Source organism: Cryptococcus neoformans, chromosome 9 (genome assembly GCF_000149245.1).
Source record: "Cryptococcus neoformans var. grubii H99 chromosome 9, complete sequence".
Classification (NCBI taxonomy): Eukaryota; Fungi; Basidiomycota; class Tremellomycetes; order Tremellales; family Cryptococcaceae; genus Cryptococcus; species Cryptococcus neoformans.
The window spans coordinates 303,021-315,000 of record NC_026753.1 but is presented as its reverse complement, the minus strand read 5'-3'; the positions used below and the strand labels follow the sequence as shown (position 1 = coordinate 315,000).

The 11,980-nt window shown below is 49.8% G+C and overlaps 4 protein-coding genes and 2 non-coding genes; 2 read left to right on the top strand and 4 right to left on the bottom strand.

The window, feature by feature from the left end:
- Nucleotides 1–310, bottom strand: part of CNAG_04215 (sulfate adenylyltransferase) — a 2,216-nt gene extending 1,906 nt beyond the window's left edge. The window contains exons 1-2 of the mRNA XM_012196278.1: nucleotides 66–310; nucleotides 1–19 (exon numbers count right to left, since the gene is read on the bottom strand). The exon at nucleotides 1–19 is cut by the window's left edge and continues 64 nt beyond it. Of these exons, the coding sequence (XP_012051668.1) occupies nucleotides 1–19; nucleotides 66–179 (133 nt within the window). The 5' untranslated portion in view covers nucleotides 180–310. The remainder of the gene's footprint in view (nucleotides 20–65) is intronic.
- A 626-nt stretch (nucleotides 311–936) lies between these two features.
- On the bottom strand, nucleotides 937–1,374 carry CNAG_12831. XR_001046110.1 has 2 exons: nucleotides 1,330–1,374; nucleotides 937–1,128 (listed from the first exon to the last, which is right to left on the bottom strand). It is a non-coding gene; the product is annotated as a hypothetical RNA (non-coding RNA).
- Nucleotides 1,375–2,312: 938 nt separating this feature from the next.
- Nucleotides 2,313–7,721, top strand: CNAG_04213 (signal transducer). XM_012196052.1 has 9 exons: nucleotides 2,313–3,366; nucleotides 3,428–3,548; nucleotides 3,597–3,743; nucleotides 3,791–5,299; nucleotides 5,363–6,356; nucleotides 6,419–6,517; nucleotides 6,581–6,904; nucleotides 6,953–7,120; nucleotides 7,189–7,721. Exons 1-9 carry the CDS (start codon nucleotides 3,059–3,061, stop codon nucleotides 7,305–7,307), a joined length of 3,789 nt encoding a protein of 1,262 aa, XP_012051442.1. The 5' UTR covers nucleotides 2,313–3,058; the 3' UTR covers nucleotides 7,308–7,721.
- Nucleotides 7,261–8,577, bottom strand: CNAG_04212 (hypothetical protein). XM_012196277.1 has 4 exons: nucleotides 8,424–8,577; nucleotides 8,061–8,377; nucleotides 7,907–7,982; nucleotides 7,261–7,848 (listed from the first exon to the last, which is right to left on the bottom strand). The coding sequence occupies exons 1-4, from the start codon at nucleotides 8,496–8,498 to the stop codon at nucleotides 7,825–7,827; spliced, it is 492 nt and encodes a 163-aa protein (XP_012051667.1). The 5' UTR covers nucleotides 8,499–8,577; the 3' UTR covers nucleotides 7,261–7,824.
- Nucleotides 8,578–8,701: 124 nt separating this feature from the next.
- On the top strand, nucleotides 8,702–11,838 carry CNAG_04211 (nuclear RNA export factor 1/2). XM_012196051.1 has 7 exons: nucleotides 8,702–8,959; nucleotides 9,203–9,484; nucleotides 9,535–9,651; nucleotides 9,706–9,995; nucleotides 10,057–10,269; nucleotides 10,316–10,783; nucleotides 10,838–11,838. Exons 1-7 carry the CDS (start codon nucleotides 8,720–8,722, stop codon nucleotides 11,235–11,237), a joined length of 2,010 nt encoding a protein of 669 aa, XP_012051441.1. The 5' UTR covers nucleotides 8,702–8,719; the 3' UTR covers nucleotides 11,238–11,838.
- Nucleotides 11,839–11,881: 43 nt separating this feature from the next.
- On the bottom strand, nucleotides 11,882–11,964 carry CNAG_10106. The gene has a single exon. It is a non-coding gene; the product is annotated as a tRNA-Met (tRNA).
- Between the last annotated feature and the right edge of the window lie 16 nt (nucleotides 11,965–11,980).

The window sequence follows — 11,980 nt, the reverse complement described above, 5'->3', positions numbered from 1 at the left end:
CGAGGTCACACAATTGACGCTGTATAGAGTCAGCCACTCCTCGGCACATTTGTACTTTGACGCACCTCGGTAAGGAAAATGTCATTCAAGCTACGAGCCTCTTCGAGAAGAGAATCGTGAAGAGCAGCATCGCGGACAAGGAGGTCCTTGAGGACACCACCGTGAGGAGCGTTGGCCATTTTTGCTGTTGTAAATGAGGTTTGGTAGCTAAGTAAGCTGTTTTAATAGGAGTGGCTCGGAAGAGAAGGAGAAACAAGAAGCGAGCGGGTGTTTTTAAAAGACAGGAGGCGGTTTTTTATCTAAATTTTGCATGACAGATCGTTTGTTTATGGGGAGATGTCATCGAAGCAGCGGCAATGAAATAATTGCATGAAAATCTGGAAGATTATCAAGATGCCGACCATCTACGCCGCCAGAAGATCGATCACGCAATCTCAACGCCATTTACAAACTGGAATAATTGCGCAAGGCGGTTATCGCCGGCCTTGTGTCATCATCGATTCCCAGCTTTTTGGGAATTCTTAGTTAATTAACCTTTACCTCTGACCGTTTATTAACATGCGACGCGTTGTAACATCCATCAAAATTCAGACGAGAGGCCGAGCCGGATGATGCTTGGCCTCTTGGCAAGGTGAATGAATCAACCGTATCAGCAACAAGAAAAGGAGGGATCGGATTATCACAACACCAGTATGGTCTAAAATCTACATGTCAATTTCCCTGTAAAAAGGTTCTGATACCACACTGATATCCCAACTGATCCTTGTCAGCTTCAACTCGAAGATCAGTTACTGTCAGAACCTTTGGACAGAATTGTCGTGCTACGAAAGATGATTGAACAAAGGGAATGAATCCCGATTCTTTTGCAATGGTTGCTGAACGAATGATAATATCACGCACAGCGATTCTCTTGGCTGTCAAGCACGACACACTGCTGCTTTCATTTGTGAGGGCCAGAAGGAGTTACAACAGTTGCACGATGATAACTGATTGGACTATGGTATAAATGGCCGAGAAATAAGTGTAAGGACTACATTAGAAAACGGGCATGGAAGCAGAATCGCATATCAACATCTATAATTCTCATACCATGGGATAGAGCCCTGTCTAACATATGCCAGTCATTACCTATAATTAACGCCATCAGCATATGTCTCTTGCCTTCATTTGATCGGTGAAAACGCAAAGACACAAAGAACAGTTCAGAATTTTCAGTGTTTGAATACAAGCCTCCCAGCAACTTCGATATCGTCGTTGCTCAACAGGGTTTTGTGTGTTCATCTTAACTGTTCTTTGTGTCTCAACTGCGTGGAGAAATAGGTTACTCACGTTTGATTTGTATTGTGAGAATGAGGATATGATGGCAGAAAAAAATGAAGCGAGGATGGAAGAAGAATAAAATGTTCTAGATGTGACACGTAAATGACAAAAGATGTATCTTGTCCCCCTGTTTTAGAATGTTAATTAAGTCCATTTCAAAAACACTTAATTTGTAGTTTAATAGATAAAATTACATAATCAACGCGTGACGCGACTTTCGAAACAAGGAATCGCTATTTATTTTTAACACCCGCCTTATGTCAAAAGAATACTCCGTCGCTACTATTTCTGATACAGCACCTCATTTCCACTGGTCCCCTTCCAAATATGGGTGACCGACGCGAGAAAGTCTGTTACGCCAACTTAGCAGGGATGACTCTCGATCCTAATTCTATGAATGGGATAGCTCTGCTTGGCAAACTCTTCCAGGATGCTCTCCATCCATCAATCGCGACGCTGATTTTGCCGACAGCAGAGGACTTATATGGCTGCCATTACCTTAATTTGCAAGCTGGTCTACAGGATAGTTCCGTACGAGCCTCTCATTGATTCTCGTATGCCTAGTTCACTTAATGTGGCGTATACTGTGGCAGAGCAGATTGTTGAACTTGAGGAGCCTTGCACTTCATTGAAGCTGCTGGAATGGAGACAAGATTTTGTTAGGCCTGGTGTGTCGCGAAGATGTGACACAAAGGTGTGAAGATGGAATGTGTAGGTATGGCCGACTTATTATACATGCAAAAAGATGATGCGAGGCGGCAGTAATGTAGTGATGAAGGAAAGGTACATATATGCATCGAGAGTTTGATTTGACGCATTTATTATCCAGAACATCAACCAAGTTACTCCATTTCTCCGCTTTTTTTAGTTGTACTCGCTAATTCCACAAACAAACCTTAAAAGTTAAAAACTAAGACCCATCTTAACTTATTAGTAAGTGGGCGTGGGCGGGTCGTAACTTTTATATTTGAAACGGGCTAATTGTCGATATTGTCGGCCCACGCGTCTGTTGTTCCTCAGTCAGCGGTGAACTCAAGATCCAAAGAACCACGCAGATCTTTTTCTACGCCTCTCATACGTCTCTCCTCCCATTGCGAGATCCTTCTACTTCTTCCGCGCGTTGTTTTCTCTTGTCTCTGTCTACGCGCTCGAGAACAAAGAATCATCGCCCGCCGACGCGACTTCCGGCCCCCGAACCGTCGATTGTTTTTGGTCGACCCCTATCCCTCTTTCAACTCTCTTTCTCTCTTCCTACCCTATACATCTTCCAACCAATAGTACCTGTATACAGACATCCATACCGATTCCCTACCCACCAGACGCGCCCACACCCTTCCTTTTGAATACAGATCGCCAGGGGACCAAAGTCCAAAGCACAAGAACACGCGAAGAAAAACGTGCAGGACGAACAGCCTTCTGTTTACTCCCGAGTTCTGGATCCCTGCTCGGGTAAGCGCAGTGCGGGTAGCCATCCTTTGGCTCTTCTGTCTGGTCTAAAAGGCAATTCTGTGGACTATTGCGTCGTGCAAGTGTTCTCAGGTAAGTTTTGCGGTGTCGCGACCCTTTTGACGCGTAAAGAGCGGGACAGTCGTTTGTTTGGAAGCTGGGGCACGGACAGCTTGTTTCCCCTCCCACCTTCCCATCTGTCGTTGCGACAGCCATCTTTCCCTCTGGCCTCATTACTCTCGGTCGCTCGTCGCCAAAGTGCATGTTTTGGCAATAATCTCGTCTGCCCATAATGTCAACCCTCTCTCAACACTCCACTGCCTCGCTCAACACTAAGAAATCATCAACCAAACCTCCATCCAATATTCTCTCCCCACGCCTCCCTTCACCGACCAATGTGCCCTCATCCGTTGGTTCCCCAAACCCTCAACATCATCACCACGATCACATGCACGCGCACTCCCCTACAGGAGCCAAGTATACCGGCCTTGGCATTTCGCAGGGAGAAGGTTTCCCTCCAATGAATGGGATGGATGCTAAATGCGGAGGCTGTGGACTTGTGATTGATCAGGAGAGCGGGGGAGTCGTTGTTGCGTTTGGGTAGGTGGAACTCCTTTGAATGTTAGAGAGATGACTTGATGAGCTCACGCATGAGGTTTAGATCGTCATTATGGCATGTCGATTGCTTTAGGTGTGCCAAATGCAAAGAAAAGGTATCGGCAGATACAAACCTCCTGTTGCTGTCCGATGGAAGTCCCGTCTGTGGTAACTGCTCTTACCAAGTAGGTGCCTTTCCCATTTAGAAGGCATAGTTTCTAACGAGAGTACAGTGCTTTGTATGTAAACAAGCCATCACTGAAGAGGCCATCATGACCGGGGATGAGTCCTACCATGCCCATTGCTTCACGTGCAGAACATGTAAACGGAGGATTGAAGAGTTGGTCTTTGCAAAGACCAGCCAAGGTATCTATTGCATGGTCAGTTCTTTATATTCTGTCCCAGTTTTGTACTGAGAATCTTTTAGGCATGCCACAACGAACGAGTCGCCAAGAGCCGGCGACATGCAGAAGCGAAACGACAAAGGCAAGCACGCCGTGAAGCAAAAGAACGAGAGAGGGAAGAAGAGGAGCAAAGACAAAAGGAAGAAGAAGCACGTCAAGCTGCATCATCCAGCGCACCTCCTTTAAACTACCTCAACGCCGGTCATTCGACGCCATCATCCATGTCTCTCAGCCATTTTGCTCAAAAACCCCAATCCAGGCCACATTCACCTTATACCGGCGTAGCCAATGCGGGGAATGCCTTTGAAGATGCCGAGCGTGAAAATGAAAGTCGGAGGGATCTGGGAGTGGTTGACAAGCACGTAAATCCGAGGTCAGCATCGCCTGCAGGCAGGCAGCTGATTGAAGCTCAAAATATGCCACTCCCCGCTTCACCGTCGGAAAGTAATGACGGTAATCAACTCAAACCTGGTACATCAAGCCCTCAAATCCGTTCTTCATCGCACGCTGTCAGCCAGTCCGGTTTGGGTGTCCCAACTAGTAAAGCTGAAAAGAGGCGTTCGATCAGCCCTGGTATGACGTTCAACCTAGATGCTCAAAACTCGACATTTACCGAACAGAGACTGGGTACTTATCCACCATCACCCTTGAGATCGTCGTTTACAGATGGGTCTTCCGCTTCCAACGAACAAAGACCTGTCAGATCACCAACATCGCCTTCACCTGCACCATCGGGAAAGCATACGTTCCCGTTTAAAGATGGTTCTGGTTCGGGTGCTCAGCTCCATCAGGCGCAAGCTCAGGTGACGGAGCAGTTGTCTTGTAACGGCTCAACGGGTGTAGCCAATCAACCACCAGCTAGGACTAGTTCCTTGCCTGAACATCTTGCTAATCGTGCTAAAGCTGATGAACATGTCGCCGTGGAGGGTACCCATCCCTCCCAACCAAACTCTGCAGAGCTTGCCCCTGGGTCCAGCAAAGCACAGCTCATTGGCGAGACCCGCACCCCTCAGCTTCATGCTCCTGATCTTCCCAACATGTCATTCTCCCTGTCCGACCCCGACTTTGCAGTCATTTTATCCAACATGGATCAATCCCCCCGAAAGATAAAGACGGGAGAAAAAGTGAGGCCAGAGGTGGAAATCGCCAGTGGAGAATCTGCCCCTTCTTCACCACTCGTATCCTCGCCTTCTCTGGCTCGTAGCCCCACCCTTGACATGCTTTCGACCATTGAGTCTGATCCGCAATCTCGTTCCCAACAAGGTGCCCTCGGCCGTTCCCGCCTTTCACCGAATGATCCCTCTCCTCATATGCTCAACAGACGTCAAGCGTCCGCAGACAGTTCTTTCTCTGTGAGATCTCGTCATGGAGACGGAAGCTTTGAGAAGCTAGTCGAGTTGTTGGCAGGGGCCAAGTTTAGAGAAGAGGAGAGTGTGAATGTGGACGTGGCGGTGTTGAGTGGGATTGTCAAGGAGGTGGAAGACTTGAGGGAGGCAATGGTAGGTTTGAAGAAGAGATATACCGGAGCCAAAGTAAGTCGTTGTTGTACTATTCCTTTCCGGAAACCTGTCATGCTGAATTGTTCTTTACTGTAGCGATCGAGTCAGCAGTATAGCGAAGGTCTCTCAGTCGCCGGTGAAGAGTACGACAAGGAACGATCTAAACGTACCGAACTCGAAGCCGAAGTCTCTCGCCTTCGCGCTCAACTGCACTCTCAGACCGCACGCCTGAGTGTCATTTCTGGCGACGAGAAACGTGCAGAGCATATGAAACGCCGTAGCCGCGACCTCGCGAGTAACTTGACCGGGCTGGAGAGAGATATCTCGAGGCTGAGAGCAGAGAGGGATATGAAACTGGCTGAAGTCGATGAGCTTGCGGAAAGAACACCGGGTGGTGTGGTGGATCCTGGATCCTTGGCACAATCGCTCAGCTTGAGATTGGATAGCATACGAGACCAGTATGCTACGGAGCTCGAGTCGCTTTCGGGGCAGGTGGAGAACCTTCAGCGTGAAATCTCGGAACTTCGTCAGATCAAGGAAGCCTCTTTGGAAGAATCTGCCGCGCTGGCAGCGAAGAATGAAGATCTTGCTGAACTCAATACGCAATTGACGAGGCAGACTGAAGCTTTGCAAGATACGCTCTCCCGAACGAGGCCCCCGACGATATTCAGCAAGGGTAAAGGGCACCAGCTCCAGAATTCACCAAGTCTCGCTTCCCTTACTGGCCAGGGGTTACAAGACGTTCCCGAGGAAACTATTACCGCGAGGGTGGTCAAGGTTTCAAAGCCTGAGCCTATTGAAGCTGCGCCCGTCAAGAGATTCAAGTGGTATAAATCTTCCAAAGGGCCGGATGCTTCGAATACACCTGCAAATATTTCGAAACCACTGGCGTTTGATGTTGGGAAGACGAGAGGGGGTATGACGCTTGGTGTAGCGGGACTGGCCATGGGCGGGATCGGGGGAGGGGCGAGGCCGAGCACAGAGTTTGGTATGAGGGATCATGCGTTCCAGCAGCATACGATGATGAGGTTTACGAGATGTGAGCTTTGCGGAGAGAAGATGTGGGGGTTGCAGGAAGTCAAGTGTTCTTGTGAGTCTTTTTACCTTTTTTTCTGAACGTATTAAGCAAATATTAACACTTTTGTGCAAAAGCTTGTGGCATCGTGTGTCATAGCAAGTGCGCTGAAAAACTGCCGCGAGGGTGTACAGGGACCAAGGGCGCTGTGAAAGATGAAGCTGAAGGGCCACTGCGTAAGTTGTAATGACTGCATGTAGAGATTTTGGCAAAATGGCTGATCATCATTGACTTGCTAGCGCCGTCCATGTTTGGTCGTCCATTGGTTGAGCAAGTGTCTGCAGACAAGCAATCGGTACCTGTCATTGTGACCAAATGTATCAATGCTGTGGAAGCTGTCGGTATGGAATACGAAGGTATCTATCGAAAAACTGGCGGCTCGTCGCAGTCCAAGCAGATTACTCAGCTCTTTGAGAGGGGCGATTACGATGCGTTTGATTTGGCCGATGTTGATGCCTTTAATGACATTTCGAGCGTCACGTCCGTGCTCAAGACGTATTTCAGGAGCCTGCCGAATCCGCTATTTACACACGAGTTGCATGAGAGTTTTGTGACTGCTGCCAGTAAGTCTAGTCTTGTGTGGGGGTGAGATCATGCTGATATTTTTTAAGCCATTCGCGACACGAACAACAAGCGCCAAGCGGTGCTGGCATTGCTCCATGAACTCCCGAAAGAGCACTATAATACCCTCAAAGCACTCATGCTTCATCTTAACCGCGTAACGTCGTACAGTGGCGTCAACTTGATGTCATCTCAAAACTTGGGTGTCGTCTTTGGGCGTAAGTATCGTTTTTTATTTTCTTTTTTTTTTAATGATATTGGGCTGATAAGGGCGATGGGATGTTAGCTACGCTCATGAGATCGTCAGATCCCAATAGGGAGTTTGGAGATATGGCGGGCAAGGCGCTGAGTGTTCAATGGCTGGTGGATAATGCCCCGTCAGTGTTCACACTTGACCGTGATTAGATGGAAAGGGGAAAAGAACCGCGCTCCCCTTTAACCCCCCTTTTTCTACGCTATTCGTTTTTTCTCATTTGGACCTTTTTGATGTCGATTTTCACGACCCTTTTTTTCCTTTCTTCAATTGACGGGTTTTTGTTCTCTGTGTTTGGGTGTGGGTGCGAGAGACGGTAGAAAGTAGACATTTACAATGCGGAGAACTTGGCGGGTCACTTGTTCTTTTTTTCCTCCCTTTTTTTAATTACTTTTTTTTTTTTTTTGGTGATGTCTGATTATTTTTTGGTCAGATTATGCATAGGTGTCATTAGGGTGTGACTCTGTTTAATAAGTGCAGAGACAGATGGACAAGGAGAATGATTAGAATGATTTGTGGGCGTCAGGATGGTTATACTGTCAGACAGAGATGGGAGAATGAATCGGATGGATTAGCAGTTGGACAATGAATTAGAGAATGTCGGTTCAGAAAGAGCCTTGTGTCAGTTCAGAAAAAGCCTTAAAGCCTTGTTTAATGCATATCTTGACTCTATTGAAGAGACTTGACGAAAGCCTGATAGTGTAGCCAAGAGTCAGTCCGGGTCGCGTGCGTCACTGGGAAAGGTACAGACCTGCTCGAGCTTGGCCACCTCTGCCTTGAACGCCTCGACTTCTTTCCAGCAATCCAGTGGCTTGTCGCCGTTGGCCCTGTAGATTGGACAATGTTAGTCTACTCGGACAACACGTCTACTCGGACAACGGCCGGACCGGGAGAAAAAAACACACAGGTAACACTGTTCGACACCCTGTCTGGCACGCTTGACACCCTCGCCCTCCTTGTTTCTCTTCTCCTTCATGCGCTCGACCTTTTCCCTGATCTCGTCAATGTCTCTGCCGAGCACCTCGGAGCTCATGCCGGGCTTTTCTCTGTCGAGGTTCTCCTTTTCGAGGGCGGCGGAGATGGACTTGAGGATGTCTGCCTCCTGGGCGCGGAGATGGGCGGACTCTGCGGCGAGGCGGCGGCGGACGACGTCGTCGGTGTTGGAGGTGGGGGCGGTGGGTTCATGGGGGGAGGCGAGGCGGGAGATGAGGGCGGGGGAGAACTGCGGGGGGTTAGTTTCGGGGGGAGACTAGCTAGGGGGGGCTGACCTGGACAGAGGTGTTTGGTTCCTGGGGCTGGATGAGCTGGTCCTGAGCCGGCTGGGATGACTGCGCTGCGCCCATTTTGTATGCGGGGGGGAGGGAGGGGGGGAGCGAGTGGGAGATGTATAGAGTCAGGCTATAGCGTATCCTGCAGGCGCGTGGGCAGCAGGCGCGGGGTGCTGTTCACGCGCCTATCCAGTTATAGCTGGCAATCACGCAGGCACGCGTTGCCACCTGCATTTGTCTCCTCACTTCTCCCCTTCTCACTTCCCCCCCTCCCACTTCCCCCCCCCCCCCCCCCCATGGCAGCATACCACGCACTCTCAGCAATGGCCAACAACCCGAACCCCGGCTCGTCCTCGCTCTCCATCAGGGGTGCCGCAACGGCCCCCTCGCGCGTGGTCGCCAATGCCCTCCGCGGCGCTGGCATCTCTGCAAGGACGCAGGGCATGGACGTCGACGGCGGCGGCGTCGCACGGGGCGGAGACAGGCCGCGCGGGGGTGTCGAGCGAAGAAAGAGGGCGTCCGGCCCCCTTGACCAGGTAGGTTTCGTTTGGTTTCTGCTTACAGATGATTCCGGGGACGCACGGGGGAGACAGCGTTCCCCCGCCTCTTTTCATCTGGCCGCTCCTTTCAGCGTATAACATCCCCCCGCCTGCAACCTCCCCCCGCGTATGACTCCCGCACATGCGTCCTCCGGGCTCATCGCCCATTCATACTGGAAACGAGACAGAATGCTCACCACGTTGGATCATGTCCCCCCTCCCCCTTCACCCCCCCTCCAGACCGGCCGGCACCGACCACCACAGGGCGCGCCACATGTCGACAAACCATACGGCAAGTCCGCCCCCCCGCGCGGCACAGCGAGAAGAGGCGGCCGCGGCGGTCTCTCCAACCCAGGCCGAGCACCGTCGGGCACTCCCCCAGGCATCTCTGCGCTCCGACAGGCACCTTCAAAGGCTGAAAAGGACCACGCGAAATCGGAACTGTCAAGAAAGCTGTCGAGTGCAGAGATGAAAGCGTGGCTGGAAAACCGCATGATTGCCCCGGGTGTACTCGATATGTCGGTGAGTAGTATCGCATGGCAACGGGGTACGCGGCTGATAGAGGAATGAAGAATCTGCCAAACGACGAATGGATCAAGTCGAATGGAATCTTCCCACCGGGACATCCCCATGCGCCGCCCACTGCTGGTCTAGTATTCTGGAGACTTATCGACCAGACATTCCAAAAGGTACCTGCCATTATATCTATCATATGATGAATAAGGAGAGCTTACCAAACCCAGACCGACAAGATTACAATACACACCCTCTCACTTGCCAACAACAACTTTTCCCACCTCAAACAACTCGAAAAACTCCCCATCTGGCTGCCCGACATCCGCGCTCTAGACTTGAGCGGTAATCCCATCAACCATATCTCCGAGTTGGATAATATCTTGGCGTCGGGCGAAAAGAAGGGGAAAGCGAATGCAGGGATGGGCAGTTTGAAGAGTCTTGTGGAACTTAAATTGAATGATTGTCTTTTCAGGGAAAAGACATTGGCAAGACCGGATGGAGAAGCTATTTACAAGCAGTACGTTTCTTTTGCCCTTGCAAAAAACGCATTTTTAACTAAACGCATGCGCGCAAAATAGTGAGATTCTTCGACGATTCCCAGGTCTAAGGATCCTCGATGGAGTCAGCCTCGAACGCGTCATCTTCCCTATTGAGCGGAAACCCAAGGTCAAGCATACAGAAGAAGAAAAAGCGGCTCTTGTTGCGAAACCGTTTTCGTTTCCCGTCGAGGTTAGACCCGAGTTTTTCTCTGAAGAAGCTGCGAGGAATTTTGCCATGGCATTCTGTGCAAAGTACGTCTGTGTCTCAAACACAGCATCCACTGACATTACATTTTAGATTCTTCCCATGCTTTGACAACAACCGCACCGAATGTCTCCCTGCATACGCACCCAACGCCCTCATCTCCATCGCTGCCAACACCCTCACCTCCCGTTCTGCCCAACAACAAATCGTCCTCAAAACCCGGCTCGACCGCCCCAACCCCGTCCCCTTTGAACCATGGATCAACCTCCCCTCACGCAACTTTTTCCGCAACGCCACCTCGATCCATCAACGGATGGAAACCCTCAAAACAGCTGCCGACCCGGCGCAGTTGGCGGAATGGTGGGAAAAGGCGGTCCCGAGGACGGAACATCCGTTGACCGAGGCGAGCAAGTGGTGTTTCGAGTGTTGGGTGCTGGATAGTGAGGGGGGGCATGTGAGGTTGTGTTTGATGATTCAGGGACAGTTTAGAGAGTTGCCTTCGGGGACGTATAGGTCGTTTTCGAGGACGTTTATCTTGGTGGAAGCCCCCGAGGGGTCTCCGTAAGTCTCATCTTTTTTGCTTTTTGGATGGTTTCTAATTTCATCTCTACTTAGCGCATTCAACGCTGGATACCCGGCAAGCATCCTGTCAGACACCATGGTCGTCCATTCCTTTTTCGGGACCGGCGCTTTTGACCAAACTCGGCCGCTGGGTATGAACGGCGTGACCATCCAACCGCCCTCTATCCCTTTTACCCCTTCTGCCGCTTCCGGTCTTGGCGGCGTCCTCAGTCCATCGTTACCCTCATCTTCAACCGCCGGTGCCGGTGCGAACGGATCAACAGGGCCAGACCCCACAGCCCAACAATCACTCATTTCCCAAATATCCGCAAGGACGGGGATGAACGCCCAGTACGCGGGCATGTGTTTGGTGCAGAATGGATGGGATTTGGAAGCGGCGATCAAGAATTTTGATGAGATTAAAGCGTCGATTCCGGCCGAGGCGTTTCAGTAAAAGCGCCCGGGGGGGGGTGGGGGCGGGGGGGGGTGGGGCAGTATTTTAGGCATGTAAATTCATTTTACTTTAATGTTTAATCGAAAGAAACCACCAAACGCAATACACAAATCACAAATCGCAAATCGCAAAGCGCAAAGCACAAAACGCAAATCGCAAATCACAAATCACAAATCACAAAACATCACAGAATCATCAAAAAACCCCACTCTCAAATAAACATACAGCATCAGGTGTTCTAGGGCGCGGAAAAAAAGGTCATTCAGCGAGGGGGAGGACGTACGGACGAAGAATCGAAGCTCTCTGTTTTGATAAGAATGTGTGTTTTTGGCGTTTAGTAGTAATGCTTCTTTCGAAACCTTTTTTACATTTCGGATTCCGAAATTTCGATCAAATAATCATCATATATGTATTTATTCCCCCTCTTCCCTTTGATTACTAACAGAAATAGGTGATACCAACTTTGCAAGATGATTTGAATTCGGGCACCTTGCCTTTTTTGATGAAGTCTTGTTTTCTATATAGGTATAGCAATGGAAACAAAAGACAGGGAGCCGCATGCACGCAAGGAAAAAAAGGAAACGGCGCAACTCGACACAAATAACATTACTAGCAGTTGTCAAAAAGAAGATAAAAATAGAAAATAACAGCGGCTGGTTTCGATCCAGCGACTTCAAGGTACCCAGATAAATATGAGCCTTGCATTCTTCCTCTGAATTACGCTGTTTGATGATTCTCAACAT

Coding starts and splice junctions, on each gene's coding strand:
- CNAG_04213 (XM_012196052.1), top strand. CDS start 3,059: ATGTCAACCCTCTCTCAACACTCCACTGCCTCGCTCAACACTAAGAAA. Junction 5,300..5,362: donor AGAGATATACCGGAGCCAAA/GTAAGTCGTTGT, acceptor TCTTTACTGTAG/CGATCGAGTCAGCAGTATAG. Junction 6,518..6,580: donor TGAAGCTGAAGGGCCACTGC/GTAAGTTGTAAT, acceptor TTGACTTGCTAG/CGCCGTCCATGTTTGGTCGT.
- CNAG_04211 (XM_012196051.1), top strand. CDS start 8,720: ATGGCAGCATACCACGCACTCTCAGCAATGGCCAACAACCCGAACCCC. Junction 9,485..9,534: donor CGGGTGTACTCGATATGTCG/GTGAGTAGTATC, acceptor AGAGGAATGAAG/AATCTGCCAAACGACGAATG. Junction 9,996..10,056: donor GGAGAAGCTATTTACAAGCA/GTACGTTTCTTT, acceptor CGCGCAAAATAG/TGAGATTCTTCGACGATTCC.
- CNAG_04212 (XM_012196277.1), bottom strand. CDS start 8,498: ATGGGCGCAGCGCAGTCATCCCAGCCGGCTCAGGACCAGCTCATCCAG. Junction 8,378..8,423: donor AACCAAACACCTCTGTCCAG/GTCAGCCCCCCC, acceptor AACCCCCCGCAG/TTCTCCCCCGCCCTCATCTC. Junction 7,849..7,906: donor AGGTGGCCAAGCTCGAGCAG/GTCTGTACCTTT, acceptor CTACACTATCAG/GCTTTCGTCAAGTCTCTTCA.